This window comes from Stegostoma tigrinum, chromosome 1 (genome assembly GCF_030684315.1).
Source record: "Stegostoma tigrinum isolate sSteTig4 chromosome 1, sSteTig4.hap1, whole genome shotgun sequence".
Classification (NCBI taxonomy): domain Eukaryota; kingdom Metazoa; phylum Chordata; class Chondrichthyes; order Orectolobiformes; family Stegostomatidae; genus Stegostoma; species Stegostoma tigrinum.
In genome coordinates this window covers 69324547-69345574 of record NC_081354.1, presented here as the reverse complement: position 1 = coordinate 69345574, position 21028 = coordinate 69324547, and the positions used below count along the sequence as shown (strand labels likewise).

Here is a 21028-nt window from a genome sequence, read left to right as displayed (position 1 = left end):
GAGGTTGGTAGGTTTCTGGATACCAATTAGCTGGTTAGAGGGATGGGGTGAGTAAAAGGCAATGAAGTGTTTGATCAGCCATGAACATGTTGAATGACAGGCAGGATCAATGGGATGAATGGCCTACTTCTGTTCCTATGCCCCTCTTGTGGGTGAGTCAAGAACCGGGGGCACTGTTTTAAAATTAGTGGCTGCCCTTTCAGGACAGAGACGAGGGGAATGTCTCTCTCAGAGAATTGTGCAGATTTTGAACTGTCTGCCTCAGGAGGCCAGGGGCATTGAATATTTTTTAGACAGAGATGATTAGACTCCCATTAAGCAGGAGAATCAAGAGTTATCAGGGGTATATGGGAATGTGGAATTCAAACCTAAATATATCAGCCATACTCTTAAAGAAAGAAAAGACAGTCCCAAAGGGCCAAAAGATACAACAAAAAAGGCCATAAAAATATCAGAACCGGAATAGGTTGTTCAACCACTCTAACATATTCCACCATTCAATAGGATCATGATTAGTCTGAAATGCCTCACATCCATTTTCCTGCATTTTCTCCATAACCCTTGATTACCCTATTGATCAAGAATCCATCCATCTCGGCCTTAAATATACACAAGGTCTCTGTCCCAACAACTCTCTGTGGCAAGGAGTTTTAAAGATTCATAAACCTTTGAGAGAAGAAATTACCCCTCATTTAGTCTTAAATTGACACCCCTTTATTCTGAGGCTATGCTGTCTTGTTCTAGACTCTCCCATGAGGGGTAGCATCCTCTCTGTATTTACCCTGTCAACCCCCTTAAGAGTCCTACATGTTTCAAAGAGATCACCTCTCATTCTTCTAAACTCCAGTGAGTAGAATCTCAACCTGCTTAACCTTTGTTCATAAGACAGTCCCTCCATACCAGGGATCACCCCAGTGAACCTTCTCTGAACTGCCTCCAATGAAATGGTACACTTCCTTAAGGGGACCAGAACTGTTCACAGTATCCCAGATGTCGTTGCACCACCTGTACATTTGGAGTAAGACTTTCCTGCTCTTATACTCCAACCCCCAAATTGTCAATTCTGCTTCTATTTTGCATGTTTGTGTGCAAAATGATACTAATCAGAAGAGGATGAACGAACTACTTTTTTTTCCTCGAAAAGGGAAGGCTGAGGAATGACCTAGGAGAAGTCTTTAAAAGTTGAGAGATTTGAGGCACATAGACACAAAATTTGTTTCTGCTTGTGTAGCAGTGCAGAAATGGAGGGCATCAACGAATGATAGTTGTCAACAACTCCCAGAAGGAATGCAAAAGAATCTTCTTCTTTTCCAAGCGAATATTGAGGATATGGAACTCACTACGTACTTCAGGGAGTACTTGAGGTGAATAGTTTAGAAGCATTTAAAGGAATATCATTTGCTGAGTGTGCAGCTTTACTTTGTGTGAATCGATGTAATTTTTCTACTTCAGAAGTAATCGACTTGCAGAGAAGTATTTGCGGTATCCAAATGGCATGTTGATCGCTCTATAAATACAAGTTTTGCCTTCTGATTCTTTATTCTTCTTTATGATTCTAACTCTTCCTCTTTTCCTGGATCAACTGATAAACATGTTTATTGTTAACATGGAATGTAACAAGTTATCTTTCTTACTGTCATCCAGGTGAACGAACTTTCAAATGTGATCACTGTGATGCCACGTTCAAGAGGAAGGACACTTTAAATGTTCACATTCAAGTGGTGCATGATGGGCACAAGAAATATAAGTGTGATCTATGTGACAAAGCCTTTGTGACTCCCTCTGTACTAAAGAGTCATAAAAAGGTATGTGACATTTTTGAGTAATTGTGTTAGTATTGTTTCGTAAAGACAAAGCAAGTAATTCTTTGAATGCTGGTAATCTGAAATAGAGGCAGGGAAGTGACTGTTAGTGAGCCTATCTTTTTTTGACTCTTGGTCCTTTGGTCAGGCAATATTCTTTTGTAGACATAATCCTCCCCGCCCTACTGGGTAACAGCAAATGTCTGCTTTTTGTATCATGTCCTGTACAGTAAGTACCCCGCTGTCCATTGGGTGAATACATTGGGACTGCAGATGGCTATAGAGGCTAGGTCATTGAGCGTTTTCAAGGAAGAAACCGATTTTTAAGAAGTTAAGGAATCAAATATTATGGGGAAAAGACAGGAAAGTGGAACTGAGGATTATTGGATCAGCCATGATCTCATTAAGTGGTGGAACAGACTCAATAGGACAAATGTCCTACTTTTGATCCTACGTTTTATGGTCTTATATCTTATGGATAATGGGATATGATTCTGTAGAAATAATACACTTGGATTTTCAAAAAGGCATTTGCCAAGGAGCCCGTGATGCATTATTATGGATAATAAAAACTTGTGGTATAGGTGATTAAATGTTAACAAAGATACAATTTGGATGGCTAATTTAAAAAAAACACATAAATGTATCTCTGTATTTGGCAGGGTCTGACAAATGGAGTCCTGCAAGGGTCTGTGCTGGGGCCTCAGCATTTTACAAGTTACGTCAATGACTTAATAAAGGAAGGGAAGGCATTACAGCTAAATGATGACACAAAAAGAATGAGAAAGCACATTGCAAAAAAGACGTTAGGAAATTGCAGATGGGGTTTGATAAATTGAATAGGGCACATAGAATATAATGTGGGAAAATGTGAAATTGTTCACTTTGGCAGAAAGAATTAAAAAAAACATTATATAGATAGAGAATGACAAGAGATATCTGAGCTGCAGAGAAATTATAACAAAAATGTTAGTATACAAGTATGGCACTTAATTAAGAAAGGAGGTGATGGCTTAGTGGTATTATCACTCGACCGTTAAGCCAGAGACCTAGGTTTAAATCTTGCCATGGCAAATGGTGGAGTTTGAATTCAATAGAAAATATCTGGAATTAAGAGTCTAGGGATGACAATTGTCAATTGTCTGGAAAAAAGTAACTCATCTGGTTCACTAATGTCCTTTAGGGAAGGAAACTGCCATCCTTACCTGGGCTGGCCTATGTGTGACACCAGACCCACAGCAAATGTGGTTAACTCCTAACTGCCCTCTGGGCAATTAGGGAGGGAAAATAAATACTGGCCGGTGATGCCCATATCCCATGAATGAATTTTAAAAATGGCTATCAATCATTACACGATGAACTGAATACTGCATGCAGTTTTGGTTTCCTTACTTAAGCAAGAGCTGAATGCATTAGAGGTGGCTCAAAGGAGGACTTATTAGATTGAAACCTAGAATGAACAGGCTGTCTTATGGAGATAGGTTGGACAGACTGGGCTTGTTTTCACTGGAGCTTAGAAGACTGAGGGGTACTTGATTGAAATTTGTGAAAGCTCGAATGGCCTTTAAAAAGATGAATATGGAAATTGTGTGGGTGATTTCAGAACCAGGGAATGCTGTTTTAAAATTCAGGGTCATCTTTTCGAGATAGAGGTGAGGATTTCTTTTCTCTCTGAGGGTTGTGCGATTTTGAAATTCTTTGCCTCTGTAGGCAATGGGGCGTCATCTGTGACTATTTTCATGACAGAGGTGGGGAGATCAGGAGTTGTTTGAAGTCGATGGCAACGTGGAATTTGAAGCAAAAACACATTGGCCATACTCTTAATAATGGCAAAACATGCTCGAGGGACAAAATGGGCTACTTCTGCTTCTACTCTATTGGATATGTGTTTGCTTGTTTAGTGCTCTCCTGAATGAACTTCCTCCGTTTTAGTTGATCAGAATCCAGAAGGGTCACAAGTTGACATTTTTGGCTTCTTTGGGATGGTTTGAGAAAATCCTTAAAGTGTTTCCATTATCCTCTTGGGATTTTTCTTCCATAGCTGAGTTCTAAGTAGAGCAGCTGCTTTGGAATGCTGGTGACAAGCCGAGTGATATAGTTTTTAATGTGAATTGTCCCCCATTGTTAGGGATATTGGCTTGGGTCCTGCTGTTGGGCTGCTTTTCATCCTAATCGATTTGAAAGATCTTGTGTCCTGCTCTGAGGAACTAACTTGGTAGCATTCTATAAAATAGGAATATTCATCCAGGCTATTACTGCCAGTCTGATTTTTCTAGTTAATACACTGACAAATGTCACCTATTACTGTTGCAGCCCCATTTCTTCAGACACCCAATATTATTTTTTGTATGCTTTGTCCCATAGTGTGGTTACTGATATAGGGCCTGTGGACCATTTGCAGTTGTAACTTCTTTCCCCAGGTATTCCTTATCTCCACCCATACTGACTGTATATTCTGATCTACTGATCCAAGATCAGTTCTGACTATTGTACAAATGCCATCCACGATTAAGAATGCTAACCATTCACCTCTTCCTATTTTTCTTAAAAGTCAAATATTCCTCATTATTCAGTTGTCAGCTGAGGCCATGTTAATGTCACGGCTAGCAAATCATGTTTTTTTACCTCTACATGCATTACCAATTTGTTTACATTTTTATGTATTCTACACATGTTCAAGTGTGGAGCCTTTAGTCTTATATTTTTATTATCTTTGTAACATCCAGTCTTGATTGTTGCTATATACTGGTTTTCTCTTGCTCCTTCTTGCCATTCTAAAGCCCTCATTTCCCATGTTCCTACTTTCCTTTCTTACCTTGTCTCTACCCTTTGATTCACCATGTTTCTACTTTTGTTCCCTTGTCCCCACTCTTTAATACTAAACCTTATCGACTGCAACAGTTATCCAGTTGGCAAGAATAATGGCACCAGAGTGGTGCAGTATTCCAATGGTACAGCTGCCATATTCCCTGGTACTGGTATTAGTGGCTCACAATCTGGAACTCACTACTTCCACACCAGATTTTGAGCCATGTATTCATCTTGTTAATTTATGTACCTATGCCAATTTGCATGCAATTTAGATAATAATTGAAAGATTATAATTTTCAAGGTTCTGCTTTTCATTTGAATACCAAGCTGCTCATGTTCTTTATGCACAACTTCCCTTCTACTGAAGATTCCTTTCCTTCCCAGAGCAGATGTTTAAACTCTGGCAAGCGATAGCCAAAACATCCATGTGGGCTCAAGCTCTTTGCTACAGAGAATGATTTCTGTCCCCTTCAGTCGACCAACATCAGCTACTAGACATTACTTGTTTACAGCCCCAAATTGAATGGCTTCATATACCATGTTTCCAGATCAGTTTGTGCATCTTCACTGAAGCCCTCATCCAAACAAAAGAAAGAACCTCAAATTTATTGGATCATTGCAGACGTTGACACTCCTGCCTTCTGGATTCCTGCCCTCCTATCCCTGACCACTGACCAAATCAGAGGACACGATCATAAGTGGCATGACAGTGTCCTGGTACAAAAACATCTAGGTATCTTTTCTCTCCCTGATGCATCACCATCTGTAGTTCAGCCTCTAGCTCATAAGCTTTGAGCCAAACCCGTTCAGACCTTAAACACAGTCTACCCAATGGACTGCAGTGGCTTCCAGGACCTTCTACATGCTCAAGCCTTGACACAGCACTTGAGATGCCATTGTTAATAGCTTTTAATCATTTAATTACATTGTTCGATTATATTACCTTTTGTATATTTTTTATTAACTATATCACTAATTTATGCACTTTGCTGAAAGTTAGGAATAGCAAAGAGCTTAAATGCTTAGCGAGACTCCCAATATAGCTAACTACTTTCTTGGTAGTATGACAAGATGCTGTTCCAGTCGACTCCAGTGAGTTTAGCTCTGTCTGGCTGCTGGCCACCCATTCTTTCATTCCCTGTTCTTCTCAGTGATGTGGCCTGCTCTCTCTCGATCTTCACCAAGCCTGCTTCTCTGAGTTGTTTGGAAATATACAGCAATGTTGTTTAGCTGTTGTGTGATGTGCACACGGCTAGGAAACAATTCCACTGACTCACCCTCTAGACACCACTGCTCTACACGAGTTAGAATGTGCAGAGAATTTACGAACCATTTCAAAACTCAGGAAACCAGCTCATCCTTGGTCCTGAAAGGCTGCCAGAGAAGAGGATGCACAGCACCTATCTAAAAGAATGATATCTGAATAATTTTACCTACTTAGTCCCTTAATTTAAGCCACGAACGTCATTTAACCGGCCCTTCTAGTAAACTTTCCATTTTGCAATTGGTTAACAATGTAGCTTTAAATGACACCCAAAAATTGAGCAAGTTTTCTGAATTGAAATGTTTGCCCAAGATTCTGCCCAAACATTTTCATGTTACCAGGTGTAAAATCTTGCATGACCCCATGCAATCAGGCAGCACTTTAAAACTAACTGATTTTGTTTCTTGCCAGAAACAAAAAATTATTAAGAATTATTCTTCAGTATATTTAAGTCCAGATACTTGGTGCAGCTTTATTAATAGTTACTAATCCATTACATGTGAGTGTCTTATTTCTTAAAAAAAACTGAAAAGAACTTCTAAAATCTGTACAGGAGCATCTGCTTATTTCATTGGAATACAGCTGTCTGTTTTCTAGTAAAGTGAATACTTCTTCAATACTTAAAAGCTTTTAAAAGATGTCTGTTAGTGCTTTTACGCCTAAAACATGGTGAGTAATTTTAGGAGCTTTCTTCAAGACCCATGAACAGGTAGAGTGAGTGGAAACTTATGAGGGTGATTAATTCAACCTGGGTCTCTAGGAGGAGGACAATCTTTCAAACCAGCGCATAAGATCACAGAAAATTGATTTGTGCTGGACAGAATATGCACTTGACATTCCTCAACCTTTCATATTGATTTAGTTGGTTTTCGGTGAATAAATAAGCCTGATGTATTGATAATTCCAAGCCCAGATTACGAATGTTATTGCATGGTGTAAGACCTATTGGCACCAGTCAAGGCTTAATTATCAGGTACAGCTTTTCATGTGTGTAACTTGTTGATTGCCTGAAGTATTTCAATACTAAATGAGGTTAGATTTTATTAGATTTTATGGCAGTTATTTCTGCATATTAACAAATCCTCTGTACTCACCCGGAGAACACAAACAGGAATGTGCAATCTTAGACAAAACAAAATCTTAAATGTCAATCATGATTAAAAATTGACTTTATTGAAAACAGAATTGGATCCAACATATTTCTAAAAGTGAAAACTGCAGGGCTTGTTTTCAAATCTGTGCTTTTGTAACTGGATAGTGGTAATGATTTGACAACAAAGTAAATCAAGTTCTTTTAAATAGAATTAATAATGTAAATAATTTTGGTTGTGACGCATTTTCTGAAAAAGTATTTGTTTTGTTTTAATACAATGTACATACTTATGTATAAGTTTGAAGCATTGGAGATCTGATATTTAGTTTTATTATGATCCCAGCTGATGGTAATACTGGACAACCAAAATCCCAGGGTGAAATCAGGCTTGAAAGACCATGGGTTTTACTTTTGCTATTTGTTTATTATGTTGTTTAGTCAGTGAACATATTCACAAAAGGATCAAACCTTATTAAACACACAGGTTTCAAAACACAAACATTTTACATTATACAAGGAGTATTTAAAACAGACTTCTGACAAAATCCAAAAGTTGAATGCTGCAATCCTGAGGGAAGACAGTGGATTCATTTTCCATGGAGTTACTCCCACTCCCTTGGATGCAGCTCAATGATCCTTGCAATCTGTAATTCCTAGACTACAATGATATTCTACAAGCTTCTTTGAGCACTAGCACTGGTTGGCCATCAGCCATCAGACTGTACGCCATGGCATAGTCTGCAAAGGTGAAGGTTGAGCTCTAAGCTGAGTGTAATGCCCTTTGTAAATAGGTGCTGGACCTTCCATGTTCCTTGGCATTGAATTTACACTTTCTGGACTGTCAGCCATGGCTTAGGTGTTCATTCTTCATAGCTTCAGCCTTCTCCTGTAACCTACCAAATTTTATTAGTCATTTCAGTACTTTGCAGGAAGTTTCCCTCCAGCGAGCTGCTGGATGTGCTGCCTTTGCCCAGGCTGCAAATCTGCAGTAGCAATCAGGTATAGAGTTCCTTGACATCCAGAGGTGTGCTGTTCTATTCTTTCATTGGATGTAGGGATTGCTGGCTAGTCTAGCATTGGTAGCTCATTGCAAATTGCTCTTGAACTGAGCAGCTTGCAAGGTCGTTTCAGAGGATAATTAAGAGTCAGCCATGTTGCGACACATTGGGAGTTATATGAATGACAGACTTGAAGGAATGACGCTTTCCCATCTCGAGGGGACATTTGATGGATTTTTATGACAATACATGATAGTTGTCAGGGTTAATATTTCTGAAACTAGCTTTTGATTCTCGAGTTTTATTTAAATTCCATCAGCTATTGTGTGAGAGTTTGAACTTGTGTTCCCCAGAACATTATCCTGGGCTTCTGGATTACTAATCCAGTGACAACACCTCAACAGCACCATTTCCTGTCTTACCCCTGCCCAGCCTTTGGAATATCATTTGATTTAGTAGACCTAAATGCAGCCTTCAGAATTAACCTTTTTAGAGCATTTCCTTGTACGTCACCTCCCAAACTTTCCTTTGTCTTTAAAATAGCATGCTTGCACGTTTTCCTGACGAGAGCAAGAGGAAAAACTTCAAACGAATATATCTTCTTTTTATCAGTGTTCAAATTCTGTATGACCAAACAACTCTTCCTCTTTTCCTGTAAGTAACTTTTTAGTACATTTTTGAATATAATTCCATTGAGCATTATCTACACCTCCCATAAATCTCATACTTCACAAATTCAGTCTGTCTGCAGGTTTCACTATATTTTTCCAGAATGTGTTTTCTTTGGACTTAGAACCTGGGCAGGGCTTTGCCTTGAGGACTGCTTACTTTGACTTGCTATTATTGGCATGTGAGATCTGACAGTATTTTTAAACTGGAGGAGCTTCTATCTCAATGGAAATTGGCTCATTATGTCTTTTGTAGGATCTTGATTTTCCTCCCACAGAGGACTTTGCTGAAATGGGTAATTGCCATATTACAATCATCTGGGAAGATTTTAATCTCATGCATGTCCTTCATGGAAGATGGCTACTCTGTTAAAACAGGAACGGTCTTCCTTGCAGTATTCCAGATCTCAGGCAGTTTCTTCTTGACCTGACTCTGGGAAAGGTGATCATCTGACCTCGGTGGTGGCTTCCACGGAGTTATCTACAGCCCATTTTCACATGGTGCAAGCAAATTTCTAATTTCAAGCTGTCAGCCAAGTTGTGTTGAAGTATATAGCCTCTGAACTTGTTCATTTCGTTGGATGCTTGTGTTTATTCTCTGTGTTTGCTTTACTGGTGAACCCAATGTGTTCGCTTCTTCAGTTATGCCACTGAGAATTGCTGCCTACTTAACATGGTTTCTGTCATGGAGTAATTATCTCTGATAATTCTTCCTTGGAAATTGAAGAATTGACATATTCCTCTTGGACTTTTGTTGTCTGCCCTAATGACTTGATTACTAGGCCATGTTGTTGCCTGATAAATTCAGGGAAAGATTAACCAGTGAGCTGAAAAAGGGTCATGTTGCTCATTATCTTTTCCGTCACATCTTCATGTGAACTCACTGCAGTGTTGATAGGAATAGGAAACATTTGTGCCAGGACTGTGTAATCATGTTTCCACCCTGTTGATAATATGTCAACATGGATAATCTCAATACGTTTTTTGGGAAGACCCGTCATGAGTCTGTAAGCCCAATGTAATCTTCTTTGGGTTATGTCTTGGCCAGTCATTCAACAACTAATATTTCATTTTCTTGTGGTTCCATAACTGACTATTTCTTGACCATTTGCTACTCAACTGGCATGTCTTTGAACAGGTTTGGTATAAATGCTGTTTCTTGACTTGATTGCTGTCAATTGTAACTGATTTGAATGTTTTCTGTAGTGACAGTGTTAAGTGATAAAGTTGCTGCACTAGCAATCACAGCCTCAGTTTAGCGTTCTGAAAACAAGGGCTTGAATCCCATATTGATATTCCACATTGTTGGAATTTGAATTCAGTACAAAGAATTTTCTCTTCAGTAAAGACAAAAAGCAAATCTATTAGCGACAGTTCAGTCATTGTTGATTGACCTATAAAAGAATCTGGTTCACTAATGTCATTTAGTGAACGAAATCTGCTGTCTGTACCTGGTCTGGCCTACATGTGATTCCAGACCCACAGCATTGTGGTTGATTTTTAACTGCCTGCTAGGTAATTAGAAATGAGCAATAAATGTTAGTCTAGCCAATAGCACGCAAACCTCTCAAACAAATAATTTAAAAAATTGAAAATAGTTGCGATGAAGCTGCACCTTCATGCTTGAGTGAAAATTCTTAGATGTGAAGTACATATATATGTTCTACTTCCTTTGTGTTGCTGAGTTACTTGTAGCATTCCCTTAATATTAAGTGATATACCTCAAGGTCAATGTAATTGTTGTGTTTAGGCAGTAAACAGTGCCCCTTCACATGTGATATCCATACTTGTGATACAGTGATGCTGGCTGCTATATCAGGCCTAAAATGAATGAGGTGCCCATTAGTGTTACCACTTCATTTCAGAAGGATTGGCTTGGATCATCAGTTTCCCTTAGGAATGTATTTTGATTTATCTATTATTGTAGGTTGCTCTACCTCTTCAGCATGTCTATGTAACTATCTGACCTTTTGCTGCTGTGCAATTGTGTTCTACCTCTGTACATTTTCTGGAAGTGACTTCTGTTTTGGAAGATGTGGCATTCTACTATAATAGTTGGACACTGCTTGTGCCTGTAAGGCTTTCTTGTACTGCAGCTTTGAAACTGAATCTTGGGGCAGGCTATTCCCAGCCCCTGAATGATGTTGGCAGTGGTGATAAATTTGGGAAAACTGGTTGAGGCAGCCAGTGAGGAGCATCTCACACAAGTGATGAACATTAAGACATGATCAGATTGGGTAGATGCAAATCATATTGAATGATATAACAGACTTGAATAAACAAATAGCCTATTTCTGCTCCAGAATTTTATGTTTCAAAGATGATATTCTTGCTAGTGAGATTGACGAGATGCCTAATTACTTGTACTAACATGCATGATTGTATTAGCTAGTCTGTCTTCATTATTATACAGTTTTCTATTCTTATCCACACTGGATGGAAATTGCAGCTTGCTGCCTGCTCCACCTGAACACCATTTTGGATACCTGCACTAACAACTAGGGGAAGTTCCATGGGCAACAATTGCACATACCTTCCCTTCAGGCGTTAGTATTGGGTACATACCAACTTCACCAGTCGAGACTGCCTGTGAAAGTTTGTCATTGGTCTGCCCTGGGTGTAAATGGAGAGAAAGTTGGGGGGTTGTCAGGGGACACTGCTGTGGAAGGGAAGGGGGAAATCTCAGCGCTGGGATTTGAAGACAGCAGCCTGGAATGCATAAGGGATAAGGGTTGTGAAGGTGAGAAATTCAACATATAAGGAAGGGAGAGACAAGTGCATGGGAAGACACGGAATAACGTTGGAACGGGGGTGTTGTTGGCAACACTGTCTCCTCGATGGGGGTCATTTGGAGCATGATGGTGGGCAGGATGAAACAGTAGAGTTCAGCTAGAGATTAGGATGAGAGTTAGACTCATAATTCCAGTTGGTGTTGGGAACATGTAGGTGTTCAATTTTGATGGATTGTCAAGGGAGCACCGGAGAAAAAGGCGCATGGACGTTTGAGGGAGCCACTTGATTACTAGGCTGAGCTGCAACTCATTGTGCCAAGCATGACCAGTATTACTTTCCAACTTCACTCTATCTAAATGTGAACTGCAAGTGATAAATGGCTGTGATCACATCTGGAGTGGGCTTACCTGTGATTTATTCTGTCCCAATGTATGGGCTCCAATTCTGAGTGACAGGAGGCTTTTAAGGGGAAAAAAATCTATCGTTAACTTGCAGAGCACAAGTATGAAGTCACATAGCAAAGTACATGTGAATTGCAGCATATAGTGTCTACTGTATCGATTGTAATGAGGTTAGCCACATGGACTTCAGAATAGGAGTTCCCTGTTTGGAGCTATTAATCAGGTCCACGCAGGGAACCCTGGCTGACAGATATAAACAGGAGTGTCAGAGGCTCTGTTTACTTTGAGAGCTGGCTCTGAGGAAGCTGGACCAGTGTCAAGTACTACCCACCTGTAAATGAAGGGTGACTTGATGGTAGCTTACCGGTCTCCGTGAAGTTAGTTCAGAACGTTAAATGGGTGCAAATACTGGTCATGGTCTAGACCATGTCACTGGTTTACTTATTGAAGATAGAAATCTCTGTGATTGATCCAGCCGTATCTGAGGTTATCCTTGCTCCTGCTCTGACAAAACCTAGGAGCAGATAAATGGAGAAGCAACAGATATGCCAGCAAGTCCAGAGCCAGCAGCAACCTCCTGCAGCTGCCCAAACAGCCTTCACATGAGGAGGTCACAGCTGAAAGTCACTTTAAGAAGAGCAGGAGGTATGGGAGGGCTATAGGCTATAACCTCAATGCAGTTTCCTCAAAATGGGCAAGGCACAGTGTTCACTGCAAGCTGAGAATGTCAAAGAACTATGCCGACTGCAGGAGCATGACCTATGACCTGAAAGAGAGAATGACCATCCTATCCCAGTAGCTATCAGGGTGAACTGCTGCTCTGAAATTTTATGAAATTGGCTCCTTCCACAGATCCACTGGGGATCTCTCATTAAACTACCGATCAAATGTACTAAAACTGTTTCTGATGCCAGTGTGCCAGATCACATGGCTTCATGTTATCTCCGTGTGACAAGGTCAGTGCTGCAGATCGGGCAGTAGGCTTTGCCAACATCCCCCATGATTGACAGTGCATACATCACATTGAGAGGGCCATGTCATTATGGAGCTGAGTTCATCAGTAGTAAGTGTCGTAATCCTTCAATGTGTAAATCATCTATGATGTGCGATACAATATCTTAGAAGTCTGCACCAGTTAAACTGGGAGCTCCCAAGGTACTTACATCCTCGAACTCCTCATACTCCTACTGCTTTCAAAGGCCCAGGTTCCTTGCAAGGCTGATTTCTAGAGGACATGGGCTGTCTTCTGCAACCGTGGCTGACAATTGTGTTATACAACCCTCTTGACTGAGGTGGAGCATAGATGCAATGCGGCTCATTCTTCAAACCACGCCCTGTTGGTAAGAGGTTAGGTCTGCTGAAGGTGTGGTTCCACTGCTTGGATCAGACCAAGGCAGCCTTGCAGTTTGCACAGACAGGTATACTACATCATTTGTTTATGCTACAGTCTTCACAACTGGAGCAGGAAATGATGGGACATGATGGACACCAACGAACTGAGAGACGAGGAACAGTCTTCTGAGGAGAAGTAGGAGAACATTGAGTAAGAGGACATTGAGCAGGAGGAGCACTAATGTCTGCCTGATGAAGCACAGCAGTGTCAGATACTTCAGTTGATGCCCAGTTCCTCTCTTTTTGGAGGGTGCTATGATCATCCATTAACTGTAAAACTGTTGATGCGTGACAGAAATGGTCTGTTTCCATTCCAAGAAGCAAATGCAGTTGCTGGTTATTTTCCTTTCTGTTTGCTGTTAGCCAATAAAACTGACTCCTTTTGAACGTATGTGATGGCCTTAGATCAAACGACGATAAGATGCTGGGCTATCCTTGGAATTGGGAAAATAGTAGCATTGACTCAGAGAGGGCTGAGAGATGTAGTGTGACTAAAGGCATATAAATTGCATGTTACGGTGCTTAAACAGCGATAAAAGGACAGCTACAGATGTGTGTGAGATAAATTGCCAGCCATGCCACTTTTGGACCCTGAGCTTTGTGGTTGCTGTTTTATTATACGCACAGTGAAGGACAACTTCTTTGGACTACCAATTCTTGCCAAGCATGTGTTTGGGACTCAAAGATGCTGTTAGCACCAGGGATCCCAGAATATCACTGCAATGGTAAATCTCTGCCCACGGCGAGTGGGAGAATAAGATGTGACAGGTGACATAACTCCTTGGCAATCAGTTATTGAGGTGAGTGTGCGATGATAGCACCATATAATGCATTAGATCTCGCAGAGAGACACACTCCATGAGAATCACCAAAAATGACGCTTAGCTTATTTCTGGTAAGATTCAGCCTGTCTTGAGGTCTACCCTGTATCTTCCAGGTATTTGCATTTTAAGAAATGAGTGGATCCTGTTTCTATACGAAGAACCATTTTCTCCAAGATGTCCAATATGTGTTGGCTGTAATCTATCAACTAAATCTTCCTCACAATATTATTTCTGTACTATTTCTTCCTATTATGATCATTTATTAATCTTACTTGTAAGTTTTTCAATTCTACAAATCTCAAAGTTGTTTTATTCCCCTGCCTGAAAGACTTTAAATCTTTTATATCTTCTATAACTTTTAAAGCCAGTTATTTGAAAGGACAGCTCCATGTTTTGAAAACCAAGTAACCTAGGGCAAGCCTCATAATTACCTGTTTTTACAAGCAGCAATTAAAGTAGTTACAGATGAATTTATGCATGGAGGCAGCTGGGTGGCAACAAGAAACTGATTGGCCAATATACTACTGGTGGAAAGGATGGTAAAAGCATTTTGCCTGCCAGCAACTCTGTGATTTGTTGTCAGGTAATGAACAATTTAGGTCAGAGAACAAGATACAGAGCAGGGATTTGATTGCCACTGGTTCAGAAGCAGTTCCTTATTCTCTTCAATCAAATCTCGCTATAAACCTGAAGCCAATGCATTAATCTTTCCTTCACAGTTTTTGTAAAGTCTGACTTTTATTAGATAAATCAGAGACATTTTACAAGTGAACTAGCCTCCTTGTGCCTCTTGCAAACTAGGAGAAGCATTCATAAAAGGGAAGCCCAGGAAGAAACTTTTGGATCAGCAAGAACCAATTCAGCAGGATTTGGGGACAAAGATGATAGAACTGTCTATATGGTTTATCCTCTCTGTTTATGACTTTTAAAAAATTCCTTGTTTGTATGCCTGTCTATCTGTCAATGTGCAGGGGTTATGAGGAATTCGAGTCTCAATTTGAAATGTTATTTGCTGATGGTTTGTAATTGTTTGTCTATTGCTAGAATCTAAATACTTGTAATAAATAGTAACTGTTGGTCAGAGCAGAAACCTGGCCCATTCTTCTTGCCAAGATAAGAAAGTGTAGAGCTGGAGGAACACAGCAGGCCAAGTAGCATCTCAGGAGCACAAAAGCTGATGTTTTGGGCCTAGACCCTTCATCAGAGCGGGGGATGGGGAGAGGGAACTGGAATAAATAGGGAGAGAGGGGGAGGCGGACGAAAGATGGAGAAAAAAGAAGATAGGTAGAGAGGAGAGTATAGGTGAGGAGGTAGGGAGGGGATAGGTCAGTCCAGGGAAGATGGACAGGTCAAGGAGGCGGATGAGGTGGTAGGTAGGAAATGGAGGTGTGGCTTGAAGTGGGAGGAAGGGATGGGTGAGAGGAAGAACAGGATAGGGAAGCAGAGATGGGCTGGTTTTAGTATGCAGTGGGGGGAGGGGATGAGCTGGGCGGGCTTTGGGATGTGGTGGGGGGATGGGAAGAACTGGGCTGGTTTTGGGATGCAGTGGGGGAAGGGGAGATTTTGAAGCTTGTGAAGTCCACATTGATACCATTGGGCTGCAGGGTTTCCAAGCGGAATATGAGTTGCTGTTCCCTACAACCCTTGGGTGGCATCATTGTGGCACTGCAGGAGGCCCATGATTGACATGCCGTCTGAGGAATGGAAGGGGGAGTTGAAATGGTTCACGACTGGGAGGTGCAGTTGTTTGTTGCGAACCGAGCGGAGGTGTTCTGCAAAGCGGTCCCCAAGCCTCCGCTTGGTTTCCCCAATGTAGAGGAAGCCACACTGAGTGCAATGGATACAATATACCACATTGGCAGATGTGCAGGTGAACATCTGCTTGATATGGAAGGTCATCTTGGGGCCTGAAATAGGGGCGAGGGAGGAGGTGTGGGGGCAAGTGTAGCACTTCCTGCGGTTGCAGGGGAAGGTGCCGGGTGTGGTGGAGTTGGGGGGGGTTAGTGTGGAGCGTACAAGGGAGTCACGGAGAGAGTGGTCTCTCTAGAAAGCAGACAAGGGTGGGGGTAGAAAAATGTCTTGGATGGTGGGGTCGGATTGTTGATGGCGGAAGTGTCAGAGGATGATACGTTGTATCTGGAGGTTGGTGGGGTGGTGTGTAAGAACGAGGGGGATCCTCTGGGGACGGGGTGTGAGGGATGTGTTGCGGGAAATGCGGGAGACGCGGTCAAGGGCATTCTCAACCACTGTGGGGGGAAAGGTGTGGTCCTTGAAGAACGTGGACATCTGGGATGTGCGGGAATGGAATGCCTCGTCCTGGGAGCAGATGCGGCAGAGGCGGAGGAATTGAGAATAGTATTTATAGTATATATTAGTATAATTCTGCTCCACACTCCCTCATCCAGCTCTACACTTTGTTATCTTGGATTCTCCAGCATCTGCAGTTCCCATTATCACTGATACCATTCTTCTTGCCAACCTGGGTCTGACAAGCAGGTAATTTGGGGAATATTGAGTGCCTGTTATAAGATGTTTAACTTCTGTGACAAATCTGAGAAAAGCTGTCCTTAGTTTCCAGTGTGCTTCCCAATGAATTGTGACACCAGTTTTAAAGGCTTTCACCAGTACTGCACAGCAAAGCTGCTTTCCTGAAGATTATTCCTGTGCTTTAGTGGTCACCATGGAATTTTCTCACCTTCTGTCGCTAAAGTGGAGATTTCTTGACTTCTGTGGATTAATAAACAATCCCATCCTTTCTAACAGCTTTACTGAATGAATCCTACTGCCTGTGGTTAAACAGATGAGTCTCATTTACTTAATAGCTTTCCCTAGACAATTCTTGCCATAAGCACATTTCTAATAACCTCTATTGCCTGACAATTTTAATAAACATTCCTGTTTACTTTAATTGCTTCCCTGAATGATTTTAGGTTTCTATGACCTTAATAAATTCTTCCCACTCATTTGCAGCTTCAGTTATAGATTTCTTGCTTTTACTGGGGTCCCAGTAATGTTTTTTATCTCGCTGTTAGCCTATTTATGTATCTAAATTGCCTCTTTATCATTTAATTTTGTCATGTTCCCAGTGCTGTAAAATGGTCAATCTTACTGTTACAGTTCTGATATCCCTTGTAATACCCTGCTATATTGATTAGTGTTCCAACTCTGTGTAGCTTTTACATCACACTTGCTGTTGCGCTTCTCCTACCGAGTCTGAAATGATTTTAGCTTTGACTGTAGACTGTCCCATTTTAAATCCCCCCCATGAGTTTGTCTGCTTCAGGAAACTCAATTATTCAGCTCCCTCTGCTGACTATCTGTTTGAATTTGATTTTAAAGCTGTGACTGGAATTTGCTTTTTTCTGGGCTTACTAGAATCCAACCTGCATTGCTGCCTGCTGTGTTATAATTGTGAGGGTGAATTAATCTTCAGATGAGCACTGCCAGAATCCTGTTGTATGGAATATGGTCAAAATAAGGTAGATATGTCACCATCATCCTTTTTTTTTCTCTTGGTTGGGATCTACAAGGCTTGCTTAGGGTCAAAAGCATGAGCTAATCTAATGAGAAGAGGTTGTTTTCTTAAACAAGATGTAATTTATTACATGTTAACAATCAGGCGGAAGTTACGTTGGTATGATGGATATTGTTACTAAGACTATGGATTGACTTTAATGTTAGGTCTGTTTCTTTTGAGATTTAGAGTTATATTCTTTCCCACTCAAGAACATAGAACAGTACAGCACAGTACAGACCCTTCAGCTTACGATGTTGTGCTGAACTTTTACCCTAAACTTAAGGTCCCTCTAACCTCCACCCCTACCTTGATAGTATCATCCCTTTTGCCTATCTAATAGCACTTAAATGCCCCAATGAGGCTGACTGCACTACCTGCTCTGGCAATTCCACATCCCGACCACACTCTGAGCAAAGAACCTACCTCTGAAGTCTCTCCTACATTTACCCCCAGTCACTTTAAAACTATTCCCTCTCGTAATATCTACCTCCACCCTAGGAAAAAGTCTCTGGCTGTCCACTCTATCTATACTTCTGATCATTTTGTATACCTCTATCAAGTCACCTCCCATCCTCCGCATTCCAGAGACAAAAGCCCTAACTCCCTCAAGCTTTCCTCATAAGACCTTACCTCCATTCCAGGCAACATCCTGGTAAATCTTCTCTGCACCTCTCCAAGCTTTCATATCTTTATTGTAATGGGGTGACCAGAACTGGACACAATACTCCAGATGTGGCTGAACCAGGGTTTTGTATAGCTGGAGCATAACTTTATGACTCATGAACTTAATGCCTATATTAATGAAAGCTAACACACCACACAGCTTCTTAACAACTCTATCCACCTGGGTGGCAGCTCTCAGGGAACTATGGACATGAACCCCAAGATCCCACTGCTCCTCCACACTGCCAAGAATCTTTCTGTTAACCCTGTATTCTGCTTTTAAGCTAGTCCTTCCAAAATAGATCGCCTCACACTTTTCAGCGTTAAACTCTATCTGCCACTTCTCAGCCCAGCTCTGCATTCTATCAATGTCCCTTTTGTAATCGAGAACAGCCCTCCGCACTTTCCACAACCTGACCCACCATTATCAAGTCTACATGATACAAAAATGGGGCTTAATGCAGTTTGACATCATCTTACACATCAAGCTAAAGGGCTGAACAACCTCCCTTAGTTCTATCAGAAAATAGCAAGTTATGTTGCTCAGGTGAATATCCAAGCATTATCCACAAAGTTTGACTTCCCTCACACACATGACATTTAAATTTAAATGTATTTTAGTGCCAACTATTCTGTGGCATGAAAATCCTGTGCAGTAGAGCTGGAAGCTTGTTCATGTTTCTTGTGGTTCCTCTGAATTCTGAATTGCTTAGTGCTTCTATATCTAAGCCATTGGGATCAGTCAAATGTGGAAGGAACTTCCAAGTTATTTCATGCTGAACAATCATTTTGGTGAAATTCCGAGAAGATGCGAAAACTTAACAAAATGTGAAATTGCTTCAAAATAATTGCAAATGCCATGCTGTGAAGTGAAATGAGAAATTGTGAAAGGAAGTATTTCAAATGTCTCGGTTGTGTGGCTTCTGTGTGTTAGTGTTACCAGAGGCACATGTGGAGGCAATGCAAAAGGAACTTCCTGTGCTTCAGTAATAATCTAGCAACGCTGATAATCCTACAAATTATAAGGGCTACTTTTCTCATGTAAATACGGGCTGAAGATGACTTGCATGTTATATACCAGCATAAATAATGCTCCAACAATTATTACTTCCACGCTGTCTTTTGTGTGTCATTTTATCGCTCTGCACTCGAAGAAGACTGACATCATTTCAGAAGGCCTTTTGCTCTGGAAAATACAACTAAAAACTGATTGAAGTGATAAATAACTGCCAGCTCGCTTGCTTTAATATTGTCGTGAGAGCTAACGTTTTAAGGAACCTTTTTTCCAAATGAACCATGAATACCAAGTGTTAGAAGTTTGGTGTGCCTTTTCATAGCGCTTTCCTTAATCTGTTTTATTTCAGCTTAATTAATAGTTAGAATGATCGTTCAAATCTTGAACCTGCTCCACCAAAACACCGTGGGTCTATGTATAACTGCACCTTCAAAACAGAGAGGAGTAGGATGACACTCTTCATTAGGCATTATTCGCCCATCATTGGGCTCCATGGGCATTCTGCCAGAAACTTAATTGAGGCGGAGGCAAGAGGGCAATGGGGCCCACAACCACCAGTCTCCTGCCTGAATAAATATGCCTGCTACCAACCCCTCACTGGGGCAGGTACTACTTCCCACCCATAGAGAGGACCGCATCCTGACCAGCAAAGATAAGGCCTTGCCATGTTGGAGGGCAGCTGTGGGAGGCATTGTATTGGGAGCAAGGAACCCGGCTTGGGAATGTGGGGCCCACTGAGAGCCAGCCCCCTCTTTTTGCTGCTCCCACTTATCACATAACCTTTCCCCCACCCTCATTCGCCTGCTGCCTGGCATTCAGGGTGATCTTGAGCCTTGGGTAAATGTAGTACCTGTAGCAGTCACTGCATTGCTAGTGGTGCTGTTGTTTAAGAGAGCTGCTTGCTTTTGACTTGGCCAATTGGTGAGATATCTGCTGCTGGGGTCATGACCCCTATCACTTCCATTAAATATTGCCCTAGCCCTCGTTTTAGATTCTATGAACTACAATGTTTCATAGAATAGGGTTAAACAAATACTTTGTACGTATGTAGCAGATTTTCCCAAACTGGACTACAAAAAGAATTCCCAACGAACGTTTCTCCTTTTCTTAATGCAATGTGGTGTTTTTAGCATCAGATACCATTGACATTCTATGCTGAGACAATGAATGCTTCAGCAGTTTCAAAGATGCTCCACTGTAGCTTTGTCCAGAAGAACTGCAGGTGCCTCTCAGATATAATTAATCTTTTCTGGATTTTTCGCTTGAACAGCTCCCAGAACATGAAGTGAAGGTTCAGGGCTATAAAGCTAAGAGAAGTAAGTATTGATAATCTGTACCGATCATTTTAACATTTCATTTGTGTCAGCCAAAATGGTGGTGTACAAATGGGTCTTCAATTCCTTGTGATTAATTTTTCCAGTTAAACTGATTGCAAACATTTTTTGTGCCAGTAGCTCAGCAGGTCCTTGTGCAATTCCAGGTATTTGAGACAGAATCTCTGGTGATGGAGGTGCTTTTTTGTGGAGGGAAGGGTAATAAACATAAACTGATCTGCCCTCTCAACTGAATGCAATGATCCCAATAGCATGATATCAAAAAAAGTACAGGTTTGGTCCCATTGGTGTTTATCCCATGGGAAACATTACCAAGCTGATGCTGTGGCCGTTATCTTACTGCTGTTTGTGGTATGATTTTGTGTGCAAATTGGCTAAGCCTTTTCCTAAAGTACAATGGTGACTAAATTTTGAAAGTACTTAATTGTAAAGAGCTTCGGGATCTCTTAATGTCGTCTTAAATGGTATTATATAAATTTTATAGAGGAACACAGCAGGCCAGGCAGCATCAGA

General features: G+C 41.1%; 1 protein-coding gene across 4 annotated transcripts in view; it reads left to right on the top strand.

Moving 5' to 3' along the window:
• prdm5 (PR domain containing 5) overlaps positions 1–21028 on the top strand; it is a 295357-nt gene that overhangs the window by 159331 nt on the left and 114998 nt on the right. For all 4 annotated transcript variants that reach the window (XM_048563583.1, XM_048563497.1, XM_048563403.1 and 1 more), the window contains one exon: positions 1645–1805. In XM_048563583.1, the coding sequence (XP_048419540.1) occupies positions 1645–1805 (161 nt within the window). The remainder of the gene's footprint in view (positions 1–1644; positions 1806–21028) is intronic.